Below are 14,783 nucleotides of genomic sequence, written 5' to 3'. Positions count from 1 at the left end.
CTTGCCGGTTGGACCTCAAACAAGGGCTGAGGGAGAGAGACTTAGGGCCGGTTGTTTCAAACCATTAGTCTTCGTAACTTACATTCGTTAAAATTTAACAGATACAGACGAACTTTAACATCTGTTAATTTTATAGCGTTGCTTCATTGAAAAAAAACATTTCGTCATTGTCATTAGGGTTGCCTGTAAGCGAAAGGCTAGTTTGGCCTAATGTCTTATGGGGAATATTTTTAGTAGTAGCAACATTGATGAAAACAATGTCATTCGAAGCATTCTGTCACCGATTCTGTCAAGTTAGACAACTTTGATAAGGGTTATTTAATTCGCGGTATTTATTAATTTTTGTGTTTTTCGAAAGGATGGAGACTTTTTCATCAAAGTAAAGTTAAATACCGAAGCAACGCAGGCTTTCACAACCCAGTGGAAGCATGGAGTGTCAAGTTACTGTTGAGTGATTGGAATTGTTTAAACACTGTAGGAGATACGAAAAGGAGATATTTGACCTGCGAAATGTGCCGCGTAGTGCAGTCACATGCAGTGCTGCTGCAGTTCAGTTTTAGTGCGTACTGTTACACCCCTTAACTGTAAGCTAGAGAGCTGACCCAGGAACAGCTCGGTCTACACGTAATATCGGATCAGGTAGTTTCAGTCAGTCCGGTCCCAAACCTCAACCAGGTTAAACGTCTTTTAAATTTTAATGTATTTCCAAGTATAATAAAGTTAATTTTATTCTGTGTAAAATAAATCTTTTTTTAAAAACCCTTTCGGGTGATCCATTGTAACAGTACGCACTTTAAACCAAATAAACGAGGTGTCTGCTTCTGCTTTATTAGTAGGTTTAGTAGATTAGTTACAACAAAAAGTCCTAAGTAGTTAAGATATCTAGAAGCTGAGAGCATTTTCATCAATACCTTCACATTTTAAAGTAATATCAAATAATAGGGTGAGTCCGGGAAACTTGAAACACCTTTTAAAACTCAAACTCGCTAATGAAAAGGAAACGTCAAGACGGTCATGGGTAGAGCCGTAGAGCGTGGGAGGCTAATAATAACCAACACGCCACCATTTTTTACCATAGCCGACTTGTCTGGCTCTCAGATTCAGAAAGGTGTTTTTTCTACGGCGGAGTAAATATTAATTTTTGTAGATGTAGTTTTGAGTAATCCAGTATGAACTGAGCACAACGAACATCTTTGACCTACCACGTCGTGAATTTAAAGATAAGACAAAGATTGAATGCGAGAAATGTAATATTTTAATACCTAAAAATAAAATTTCACATCATTTGAGAACAAACCATAAATCTAAATGTCTAGTTAGAACAGATATTGAAAGCGAAGAAATAATTACTACAGCTTTAAAATAGAATTGTCACTTATCGCTTGAATATCCCACAAGAAGAGAAGTATTCAGACCCAGATTCCTTTATCTGCGCCAATCAAACGAAAATTATAAACCTAATAAGAAAATCAATAAATGAACATAAAAGTATTAAGATTTATTTTGAACTTTTTGCATATTATACTTTGCCAGAGTCCTATGAAATGGAACTCAAATCATTTAGCACTAAATACGAAAGATTGCTTTGTCATTCAGATTTATAACAACGCTTACAAGTAACATGTCCGAACACAAGAAATCAGGCTGGACCATTCATTCAATGATTCATTTAGAAATTAGTTATACAATCCTTTACGAGGTGGAATGTATTGACTTGCCTACAAAAATTAAAAATACAAAGAGTTGTTTTTTTGTCGCATTGTATTGTTGCGGACGGAGTATAACATACATACATAACATACTAGAAGTCGTTCAGCGCGAAGAAGACTGGTCGCATGAAAATCCTTATTAATTTATATTTCTTCAACAAACTGCTTGAAATACCTAAAACCCCTTTCCTAATATATAAACCTTTTATATTTAGTTAAGTGTAAAACAAAGATAAAGATATTTTCATTTACTCATCCCATATCGGCGATACCGCAAACCTACCGAGAGATGGCTGTTGAGGACAGCTAAATGTCATACCAGCCACCGGTAGTCATAGCAACGGAGTGAGATGAATTTAAGAACCCGCCGACTATATCTCGCCAGAAAGAGAGAGTAAGTATGTACCGGGCGAGGTAAGAGGGAGAAAGCATTCCTCGTGCTTACAAACGCAGTCATGCAGAATGGAATGTGCCAAGAGCGAGTTGAAATAAAAAGGGCAACGTCGCTTTTCTACTCGTGATTGGTCAACTGTACGTCTATTTTAGCTCATTGAAAGAGGTTGTAACGTGTACCTGAGCGGTCCCGTTACATCCCTTATTTAGATTGCATATTTTTTTTATTAACGTAACCTTAAACCTGTTTGTTCACCTTTTTATATGTCATATGTCAGTGTCCCAAACTTCACCATGACGTTTAGGCGTGACGTTTGGGAATGTAATTCAACGATCTGTCAAACCCTCTTTCATATTAAAAAAAAAACTGGTAACATTTTGACAGCTCGTTTACCGAACGAAGTTGGCACTTTTCGGTGGCCATCTTGAAGCTTCACTTTTTCTTCCTACATAGACGCGCAAACATTTGCTCGTAAATTATTTTTCTAAAAATGTGAAAGTTAAACTAAATAAGTATTATAATGGGCCTGAGGGCTATAGAGTGGTAGGACACGGCGCTTTTAGCGGTAAGTGTTCATTTTTCTACCCAATCTCGCCATTAGAACATTGAGTCTAACAAGAAAATAGATGAAAATTTTAACCTAACATTTTCTTGTTACAGCCGTTGATCCTAGATCTTCGTCCCTAGATCGACCTTCCCAGATTGTTATTATTTAACGCCTCATTTGATCATTTATCATGGGGATTTTCTGTAAATATCATTTTGGATCGTAAATGTTACGTGTTAAATCGGATTCCATCCCGGAACTGGTGTGATGGATTGCAGTTTTCGGCCTGTGGAATTAGTTAACTATTCGACATGTGCCTAGCTTATTCTCTATTTTAACAATTTTGTGATAATTTTGTACTTATTTTTTTTATAACCTCGTGTGTGGCCATGTGGCCCAGGTTACTATAAGTTTGTTTATTTTTGATCTTTGTAAAATATATAATATATAAAATTAAGACAAGAACAAAGGGGCGGTACCTATTATAAATTGTCATATTTTCTTTTCCTCTTTAATAAATAAAAACTTGTAGGAAACTTTAGAAATTTAATAAATTAATTTTAATAATAAATTTTAAATTCTTTGATTTTTATTCACCAATATTTATTTCTTGTGGACATTTGGCGTCCCGGAATAGAGAGCACGGCTAGGTGGACCGAATCTCTGACTTGCGATTAAAAGTCCAGGCCTCGGCAAGTCTATCTGAGGAGATTTCTATCCAGCTGGCTGGCGCCCGAAGGTTTTCCCTATATCCATTCTATGTATACATATTTTTGTCAGCTGGAAGTAAAAGTAAGATTTAATTTTATTGTTTTTTTTTATTTTTTTTAAATAATTTTATTTTAAATTTTTCACCTATTGGGGGGTGAAAAATTACTCTGTGACAAGGTACTAAGAATTATAGAAATATACCAATATTAATGAGGGTTTTTACCGCATTATTCGTTCCCCAAGTTTTCGGTCTCAGTTAATACAAGTGAAGTGATGGAATAGGCCAGTTGTTAGGGCCAAGTACCTCTTCAAAGTAGCTAAGTAGCTAGGTAAAACAGCTGAGGCTGGTAAATGACCTCTCGGCCACCACCATATCAAGCAACACCAGCGGTGATCAGCTGGTCGCCAGTGCAACGACCTCCAGCTTGGAACAGCTGGACTATTCCAAGGGTGTGTGACTCAAATCAGTTGATACCTCCACGTGCCATAAGGTTATTGGCCTTCCTTTCCTTCTCGTCATTCCCTCGACGGGATATTTCCACAGCAACAACCTTACAGCTGAGCCGGGGTAACCACTATCCCAGGCTAGCCGTACGTAGGGTTGGTATAGTACAACAGCGCACGGGTGTGCCAAGCCGGCGCGTGCGCTTTCAACCCCGAGCTGCGAACCCACCACCTGACCTGAGGGTATCAGTGGTGGAGGGTTCCGAGCGACGACTGGTGGCGCTTAGGAGGCGTCCACAAGGACAGCGTCGAGCGGCGCTAACGTTCCATAGTCGTCAGCAACGACTTCACAGTAGCCTCGTGGTATATAAGCGACTTACTCGAGCTATAATTAGATTACGTCACCACCTAGGCACTAGGAACTAACAATTTAAAAGTGTTTTACAGTGAGTGGCCACGAGTGAACTTTACCGTCGGCTTATTATCCCATGTTTATTATCACAATGTCATTTTCACTCATCAAGAGTACGTCGATCGTAGAGCTCTCAGAGAGCTAATTGCCACCTCAGGGTAATAAATGCTTTACTATTACAGCCGGGAGAGATAAAACCAGAAACCTTTTCACTAGTATGCAGCGTATAAACAGTATCAAAGGAGAATCGTTTCCCTCAGATGGGTATATACGTTAAATATCTCATAAATATCGTTTACGAAACAAGCATAAACAAGCAAATTTAATTAAAGTGAAAATGAACCTGACACCAAGAACAGTATAAAATCTTTCAGCTTTTTTAAAATCAGACACGAGACCTTTTTCCCAAACTTGGCCAACATCAAATCTTTCAGTTTTTTTTTCAAACAGACTGAATCTTTTTATCCTATGGAGCAAAATACGAGTCTGAGGTCTAAGACAAAGAATGTTATACTTGGGCATAAAATGATTCTGAGGTCCACTTTGACCTTGTGGGTGAGACTAAACCTCAAACCGTCAGAGGTAAAGTGGACCTCACAGTCATGATTACTATTTGATACATTTGAAGTCAGACATTTCTGAGTTTTTAACGTGCTGGCTAATTAAGTTTGACAATGACATCCTGTTTGACCCAAAAAGTGAAATTAAACCTGCCACTAAGAACAGTAAACTTCTCACATCTTTCAGCTATTTTTTACAATCAATTATAAAAACGACATTTTTCAGAGTAATTTTTTTTTTGTCGAAACTTGACTTGGGGCTTTTGACTAAATCCAAATCGTCAAAGGTACAAGTGGTCTGGTCTTTCGACATTTCAGAGGTTTTTAACTAACTTGCTGAGAATTAAGTTTGAAAGACAGAGTTTAAGACATAAAAACAGAACAGTAAACTGATCCAAACTTAGCCAACATCAAATATTTCAGTTTTTTTACAATAAGACTTTGAAACTTTTTAACCTTTGAAGCTAAATACGAGTCTGAGGTCCACGTTGACCCTGAAGGTGAATACAACTCAAACCATCAGACATCAAAGTGGGAGATACCCATCGAGATTACTATTGAATTCATCTGAAATGACCAACATCAGGATTTAAGTTGCGAATGCAATGTTTAACCCAAAAAGCGAATTGGTCCGTAATGACCACCTTGACTTGATCTTGCAGCATTTTTTACAATTAAGACACAAGGAATTTTATACTTGGACGCAAAATGAGTCTGAGGTCCACTTTGACCTTGAGGGTGAGACATGCGTCAAACCGTCAGAGGTAAACGTGGACCTCACATTCATGATTACTATTTGATTCATTTCAAGTCACCAACATCAGACATTTCAGAGTTTTTTAACGTCGCCAGCAATTAAGTTTGACAATGACATCCTGTTTAACCAAAAAAGTGAAAATAATCTGCCACACATCACATCTTTCAGCTATTTTTTACAATCAATTATAAAAACGTCATTTTTCAGTGTAATTTGTCGAAACTTGAGACTAGGGGCCTTTGACGAAATCCAAATCGTCAAAGGCACTAGTGGTCCTTAGGCATTTCAAAGGTTTTTAAAAAACTTGCTGGGGAATTAAGTTTGACAACGACATCCATTTTGACCCATAAACAGAACAACAGTAAACTGATGACATCAAATCTCTCAGTTTTTTTACAATCAGACTTGAAACTTTTTATCCTTTGGAGCTTAATACGAGTCTGAGGTCCACGTTGACCCTGAGGGTGAATAAAACTCAAACCATCAGAAGTAAAAGTGGACCTCATACATCATAATTACTGTTACTTCATTTTTTTTTAATTATTTTAAATCTGCTTTTTCAGACTGACCTGAATTAGAACCTGTGGTTACCATTTATAAAACAACATTTTCAGACTTATTTGACAAAGCTTGATTTGGGAACCAACCTGTGAGTTATTTCAACAGATAAAATTGTGGACTGCTTTTTAGTGGGAGATGGAATAGTTTGCGTTTGTAGAATTTTTTCCAACTAGTTTTACCCCTTACAGTCCCATAAAATGATCAAACCTATAGACAACAATGAACAATTGCAGTTGACCTATAAAAAATTATCTAGATTCTAGATATTTTTTATAGATCAAGATTCTAGAAGAAAGCAGTCAAAAACTGACTATAAACAACCACTGACAGACAATTCAATGAAAATGAGAGTGATTTGAAAACACCTCTGTAAATTGAATCAGATAAAGAGAAATTGACAGTTCCACTCTGGAGAAAAAATTGTGTTGGTTGATTTGATAGCAATAGTTGCTATATATTGCATATTATATGCTGTTGAGATTAAACTCCGTTTTGGTTGTTTTCATCTTATTTGCAAATGTGGATGTACACAGCATTTTTCATTGTTGTTCTCGTTCTAGTGGAGAGCAGTGGATGGTAAAGTATTTGCATTACTCTTCTTAAAAATTCAAAATAAAAAAAAACCTTGCCTCCCCTAGCCCTATTTACTGCACATAGGGACTGGATTTCTGGACTGGACCTTTCTTTTGTGCTGGACCCACAAGCGCTTGATGGGAATACGGCAACCAGGTTGCCGTATTTTAAAGAAGCGTAAAATTAAAAGCTCTTCTGTGATTGGTCGATCCATTTAGAATCTTACGAATGGATATCCGTCAGTTTATAAATTTACCACGAGACTTTGCAAATTGATAAATTTGCGAAAATGTGAGCGTAAAATAATATAATTTATCTCTTGTTTAGAATCCTACGAATCTTGTTATCTTCCGGTGACATATACTAACTTTGTACGGGAACTGCTGAGTGACACGCGACATATGACCATGATGTTTTCACCAACAAGTGTAAATTAAAAATTTATAAAACCCCTGACAAGTGGTGGTTACAGTAACTAGAAAAGACCGAAAAGACCTGATAACTTTCAAACGGCTGAACTGATTTTCTTGGACTATTCCGCGCCTACTATCTAAAGTATCTGAGTTTTCCAAAACATCATTTTCAAATAAATAATTAATTATGTATTTAGACAACGTCCATCTTGACAGCTTGACATTTGTCAATTGACATAATATTAAGAACCTAACGGTTATCTAACCTTCTTTTCTACAAGAAAACTAGAAAAGAGCTGATAACTCTTAAACGGCTGAACCAATTTTTTTGGATTATAGCTAAGAACACTCTCGATCAAGCCACCTTTCAAACAAAAAAAAGTAAATTAAAATACGTTCATTCGTTTAGGCGCTACGATGCCACAGACAGATACACAGATACACACGTCAAACTTATAACACCCCTCTTTTTGGGTCGGGGGTTAACAACTCTGATTTCAGCTCTTTAACACTTGAAGGAGCTGGATTTCTGGATTGAACCCTCTTTTTCTGCTCATCCCACTAGTGTTTGATGGGACTCAAGTCGGGGCTGAACACTGACCAGTCCAATGTGCCATACCGACTTCACCCAGGAAGTGAACTGTGGCATTTGAAGTGTGACAATGGGCGTTATTGTGTACTAGCTGATGCCTGCGACTTCGCCCGCGTGGAATTCGGTCCTTTGAAATCCCTTAGGAACTGTTTGATTTTCCGGGATAAAAAGTAGCCTATGTCCTTCCCCGGGATGTATTCCAAGTCTGTACCAAATTTCATTAAAATCGGTTCAGCGGTTGGACCGTGAAAACGTAGCAGACAGACAGACAGACATACACACTTTCGCATTTATAATATTAGTATGGATCAGGAGGTGATTCCATAGTTTTGCTCACGAGTGTAGTTCACTCTGCCACAAGCATATTACTTATTTGTAAGTCAGCCTTAGACTTCAAAGTGTCATGGTTTTTCAAAAGCTGTAGAATTTCTCGACTGGCACATTCGGCGTCCACTTTTCTCATAGCAGTAAGTCTTTCAGCAATGTGCCGTCCAAAGAACCAGTACTGTGATTTTTCTGTACTAGTATTCAATAAAGGTGTCATACTTTTAATTAGTTTATCCAAAACCCTTTTACAGTTGCTTGAGTGGCTCAACGTTTTAACTGTTTTTCTTCTAGGTCGGTTTGTCCGCTCTCCCCTCTGTCTTATGTTTAGTGCAGTGTCGTACTCTGGTTGTGATTCCACCTTCACTTCTATTTTGGATGCTAAGTCTTTGAAGTCTTGCATTGGGAAGTCCTGAAACAATAAAATATTTTTATTAGATACTCAATCTAGCCGAGTCTTAAGGAGTTTTGCCGCTGGGGAAGTTGTCTCCTAATGAAGCCCAACTTGTCCTCCAACCAATCTGCTCATAGTCCACCAACTGATGGTATGATAAGACTACCTCTCAAAAAAAATAAAAAATGGCCAAGTGCGAGTCAGACTCGCGCACTGAGGGTTCCGTACTCGGGTATTTTTTTCCAACATTTTGCACAATAAATCAAAAACTACTATACATAAAAAGAAATAAAAATCTGTTTTAAAATGTACAAGTTGATATGATACCCCACTTGGTACAGTTATCTTATTTTGAAAATTGAAACACATTTTTTTTTAAATGATGTAACCACAAATTCGCGGTTTTCAGATTTATTCCTGTTTTTGTGCTACCTGGGCGGCCTACTCGGCTTCTGGAGCAAACTTGGACAGCTGGAGTGAAGACTTAAATGTTTGTACTCTTTGTGTTGTCTCTTTGGGAGTTTGGAGGGTCCCTGGCACACACCTCTAACTTTTTAGATTATGTGTTTTGAGCAAACTGCTTAAAGCAATTAAATATCATTTGCTTTAATTATGAATGAAAACATTGCGAAGAAATCTGATTCTCCATAATGTTCTCAAAGGTATGTAAAGTCTGCCAATCTGCACTGGGTCCAGTGTAATAATAATAAATATGTATATTTATTAAGCAAAAAACAGTTTTGACAATAAATGAACTCCTTAAAAATAGCAGACCGTAAAGGTAGACACAGTAACTATGATTACCGATGGAGTGCTTTGACACCTGTACTAGGGAAACCTGTGTTACAGTAAGTAGCAAGTACGGTAAGTAGGTTAGTGTAGTAAACTATGCCTTAGTTTCATTCTGAGAGGAGACCCATGCTCAGTAGTGGGCCAGCAATAGGTTGTTGATCATGATGATGATGACACAGACGTAGTCACAGGCAACTGCTAGTAATCTATATTTAACTAAAATCTGCCAAGAACGGACATACTATCACAAGCACAGCAGAAATTTTGTCAAGACCAATCCAGCAACTGAGACATGAAAAGAAATGAAAAGGTAACAGACAGAAAGACACACACTTTTACGTTTATAACATTAAGTATGAGTACGAACATAGGTACTTACATCATAATTAGCTCCATCTTCTTTTGTGGAATCTCTCAAGAACTGCAATGGTTTCCATAGAGGCCAACAGGGTACGAAGACATCTGATGCAGATTGTGCTGTCTCCTTGGATTTGTCAACTCTCCTGAGGTTGTGGTTGAAGGTGCTTCTGATGTTCACCCAGCGATCCCTGACAGAACGAGCTGAAATATAATAAAAAGACAAGTGGTGAGTGCTGTTGTCTTTTAAAAGACAAATTTTAGCCTGCAACTTCATCCACATGATATAATTTATACCATAAATAGTCCTAACTCCTATAGCACTCAGGGATAAATACTACGTTAGCTATACAAGACGAGTTTTAGCCTGCAACTTCATCCACATACTACTAATTCAGCTATTCATTTATCAATGCAAGAATTTACAGAATCATACTCCCTACAGTATGAAATGAGCATTTCTAAGATAGGGAGTAGTGATTAAAAAAAATTGGTCAAGTGTGAATATATTGTGTGAACTCACACAATATAACTAAGGAAAACTAGGGATTCCGCCAGTACTTTTATCTAAAACAAAATTTTTGCGACCAAGTTCAAGGATAAAAGCTAACTATATTTTGTTCAAAATACAACCGACCGACCATCAACTTACAATGTCTGTTCTAAATACGAAGAAATAATTAGCTCATATAATAAGTACTCATATCCTACAAGAATAATATGTTACATCAATATAATATTAGGCTTACAACTTACGAGGCAAACGAAGTGAAGAGATGAGAAGACGCTTCCGCCATTTTGATTTGTCAAATTCACCATGATTTTATTTTAGAATCCACAAGTGAATTAAACATGGTTTACGTACCTGTAAAATCGCATCCTATTCCTAACTTCGCTGCGAACTCCGCGTAGGCTTTATATTTCTTTTGGATATGGTGGTTTGTGTTGCCGATGGGCTTCCATATGAACTCCCGCTGACGAACGAATTCCACCAATTCTAGTTCAAGTTTACGCGTCCAATAGCACGGTTTTCGAGGCATTTTATTTAAAATAATAACAAAACTAGATGGCAATTTATAATGACTTCTTTTTTAATATAATTTTCACTATTTAATTTCACAACGATTTCTGCAGTGCTTCCTTCCGATTCTTTTTTAACAAAGAGAATATATATATAATCACTACGTTCTTTTTTAATTTAGAAGCGTCAAGCACAGACCAATAACATATAGGATACAAGCGAACTGCAAATGAATGATGGTGAATGATCACAGATCACTATATACAACAAAGACCTTACACTTACTAGGTCTTTGATATACAATAATATATATTATAATATATATAATGATAAACAAAATGGCGAATGGCGATAATTTATTGGCAATGTTGGCGAAAGTGTCTAACGTGTTACCTACTTCAAAAATAAATTACCCCTAAAAACAAGATGAAATATCTCTAAATACCCCTAAATTCAACGGCAAGTTCCTAAAAAACCTCTACCTATTCAAACGTATAAGTACAGGTGTTTAAAGAGATTTTGTGTTTTATTAGGGTAAATTAAGCATGATTAAATAAGAGCCTTTTAATAAAATATTTTTTACTAACTGATACCCGCGAGACATGCAGGTGGATGGAGAACTCTTTGATTTTCCGGGATAAAAGTAGCCTATCTCAATCTCCAGGCCTTTTATTACTACCATGCCAAGAACACATCGATTCGTTGCTCTGTTGCAACGTGATTGAAAGCTAAACTAATAAACTAACAAACATAAACACTTTTGCATTATTATAATATGGGTGGTATTTTTTTACTAAACCTTAACATCTATAGTATCAATAAAATAGATATGTTTTGGTCAGATTGGTTCGGTTGGGTATAATGTATTTTTAGGCTTATAAATAAAGCCCAATGTGCATATTACTTCCCCTCCTTTAAGCCAAAAGCTTTAAGAGTGGCTATAGGCTGCGGCATAACACTGGTACCAAGTTATTGACTTTTAAAATTTCCTATTGCCTTTTATTTTACTATGAAACCGTATAAAACTACAAACAAGCTTTTTCTCTCAAATAATATTCTATTATTAAAATTCTCTAACTTAGTTATCGTAGAAACAAAGTATGTACACACGATTTGTAGAAAATTCAATTGTATCTATTGTAATTTAAATGAATTTTTGATTTCAAAAATACATATCAGATCGAGCCAAGGATCGTTTAAGAATAGGTGAACGCGGGCGAAGATCCTTAGGGTCTGCTTCGATCCCTGGGCGATCATGAGACACGTAAAAAACAATTCAGTCTTTATAGGGAAACTAATTTATTGGTTGAACTTTTGGTAACTCAAATAAAGACTAATTTACAAAGAATAGTTATTATTACGAATCAGGCGTGAACCGTGTCACAATTAAGAGGTGTTGTCGGAACGAGCGCGTGACTTCGCAACGGCAACGCACTGTTTTATAACGCTAAACGCCGGCGACCGGTCCGTCCCCACCGTCCCTGATTCATGGATTGTCCGTTATTGCTTGTGCGCGCTCGTGCTCGCCTTCGTTAATTATCGCCGACATACATTTAAATTGTATCCTTGTAATATATTTTTTTATGAAATGTAAACGTTCAATCTTAGTTATTGTTTAACGTACTGGTAGGCAATGCACATAACTTTTGCTTAAAAGTTCCTACTTACGTAAGAATTTTTACGTAATTTTTAATCGTTAAAAATTATGCTTTCTTTGCGGCAGTGACTTCTAAATTCTTGTAACTTTTAACCCAAAACATACCTCAAGTCGAGCAAATTAATTTAATTAATTAATTATTATTACCCCAAATCCAAAGTTAAATTTTCTCGAAAATTACTCTGCTAGATCTATTTTCCCCAAATCTAAGGTAAAATATTTAAAGATGGCACCATTACACAACCATAACGCTGTGCTTCCGCGGGGCGGACTCTGGTCTATAGCATAGAGCGGCCTAGAGTCTAGACTGTCTATGAGTATCGAGATCTAATCGATTAATTGCATAATCGATTTATTGCCTAAAAATAAGATAGTTTTTAATGAAATAGATCAATCAATAATTGATATTAACGAATATTAATATTGTTAATTATGCTGCCATCATCTTTGATACAATGCCTCTCTGCGGTGGTCATTCTGAACTTAGATTTTTTTTTAATTTGTTTCTTCAACTCGAATAGATTTGAAAATCGATTTTATAACACCTAATCGGATTTGTCGTAGTATGTTGGTACGTGCTACTTCCGGATATCCATAGAGCAAGAACCTTTTTTTTATTGGGCTGGGCTCTGGATTCTTTTTTTAGATTACCACAGACTAATGATAAATATACAATATGACCTATGATAAAACGGGTAACTTTAGAAATATGTTAAATTATGTTTGACGGTTTAACAGTTCTATAAAAAATGGCATATGACTGAAACCTGAAACGTAGTGATTACAATAAATTCTTGAAAAAACTAATAACCACCGCCAAATGTTTACAACAAACAGCAAGTGCATGGACGGGTGTTTACTTAATAATTTTGCCTAAATATTAATTACTAGCTGTGCCCGCGACTTCGTTCGCGTGGAATAGTGACCGCGCTTTATATAGCCACGGACGCTCAGGCGCGAGGCGTGTAGTACGTACTCTGTACGTTAAAAATGTTCGCCGTGATTCTTTAAATTGACTTAACTTTTTTATTTATGAACCGATTGACATGAAATAAACACTTCAGTCTTATTCATAAAAATTTGTAGAAGCTTTATTAGCTTGTTATAAGCAAAGTTCTCAAAAACATGATTCATAAACGTTCAATAGTGCTAAAAGTGTTCAATAACGGCTCCATAACTTATAACAGGCTGGACCCTACTATAAACCCGTATTAAAGAACAAGATGGCCGCCGTCTTGTTTGGAAGTGAGGTTATTTTGTTTTGGTTGATTCTAGTGTCATTGCATTGTAATTATTATTTGTACGTTATTTATTCTGGATTCGAGAGGCTGTGGTAATTAACTAGAGTTGCAAGTTTTAACTGCCATAAGATGCTAGGGACGGACGTCGTGAAGTAGGTACCTAAAAGTTTCTACCTAATTTCGAAGTTTCTTTTCATGTAATCATTCTTTTACATAGGTATGTGATTTCTTCTAACGTAAGAAATATGGCGGTGATGCAGCTCAGTACCTAACTACATAAACCGAGAAGGATTTGGGTAAAAAAAAGGGCTGGCTCATTTTTTGCGCAACGGATCAGCCTGGCTGTCAAGCGTGGAAATGCAGCCAGTATTCTTGGCACCATTCCACACGGGCATGATTTGTATAGTAATTAGATAAGGCTAGCTTTAAGTTTTATTGTAATATTTTCAATTTAAAAAAAAGGATTTTATTCCATGAATGTCCAGGTACTGTATCTAAATTCTAATACATACTTTTACCTAATACATCTTTTTTTTTAAATAGTATAATAAAATCTAACGCTAATTTCTAAATTCCTTCCTGTTTCCATTTTTATAATTAAATAAATCGGAACAAAACTCCGAACGATAATACCTAACTATCCTCCAGAACTCAGACAATTGACCGAAATTCGAAAACAAATGTCACACCTGCGTCACTTTTCTGTGTAGAGCCCAGTTTTTTTGCAATTTTGTCTATGAATTCATCAGAACGACAACATAACAAAGCGAAACTAGCCTATAGCGAGAATTTAGTTGTGAGAGGTTTATTGAACCTTTATGAATAAAGAAAGTTATGAAACGTTTAATAGGCCTATTGAGCATTTTAGCTAATGAACGTTTTAAACCTATATTAAGGGATTTTTATGAATAAGACTGATTAAATGTTAAGTGAAGCTTACAACAATATATTAGTGAAAACCATATCTAAATGGAATAAGCCGTTTCTGATATTAGCGTGCACAAACACACAGACAAAGAGACAAACAGACAAAAAAAATTAATTTCAATTTCGGGTTCGGCATCGATATAATAACAACCCCTGCTACTTTTTTTTATATATTTCCATTGTACAGACACCACTTTTCTACAATTTTATTATATGTAATATATAGATATTCATCGTTGAACCCTTCGCGTACGAAACCCTAGAAATAAATTAGTGACGAGTGTGTAAACAACGTGCAAAAGAAATGTACTTATACTTACTTAACTATGCACTAACTGATGCCCGCGACTTCATCCGCGTGGATTTAGGTGTTTAAAAATCCCGTGGGAATTTTATA

The 14,783-nt window shown here is 36.3% G+C and overlaps 1 protein-coding gene and 1 long non-coding RNA gene across 2 annotated transcripts; one reads left to right on the top strand and one right to left on the bottom strand.

The window, feature by feature from the left end:
- Positions 1 to 41: 41 nt before the first annotated feature.
- On the top strand, positions 42 to 14,237 carry LOC123876372. The gene is made up of 3 exons (XR_006798332.1): positions 42 to 178; positions 9,264 to 9,267; positions 14,227 to 14,237. It is a non-coding gene; the product is annotated as an uncharacterized LOC123876372 (long non-coding RNA).
- LOC123876367 lies at positions 8,016 to 10,692 on the bottom strand. The gene is made up of 3 exons (XM_045922600.1): positions 10,406 to 10,692; positions 9,563 to 9,744; positions 8,016 to 8,409 (listed from the first exon to the last, which is right to left on the bottom strand). Exons 1-3 carry the CDS (start codon positions 10,578 to 10,580, stop codon positions 8,020 to 8,022), a joined length of 747 nt encoding a protein of 248 aa, XP_045778556.1. The 5' UTR covers positions 10,581 to 10,692; the 3' UTR covers positions 8,016 to 8,019.
- Positions 14,238 to 14,783: the final 546 nt, after the last annotated feature.

Source organism: Maniola jurtina, chromosome 21 (assembly GCF_905333055.1).
Source record: "Maniola jurtina chromosome 21, ilManJurt1.1, whole genome shotgun sequence".
Taxonomy (NCBI): domain Eukaryota; kingdom Metazoa; phylum Arthropoda; class Insecta; order Lepidoptera; family Nymphalidae; genus Maniola; species Maniola jurtina.
This window is presented reverse-complemented; position numbering and strand designations above follow the sequence as displayed.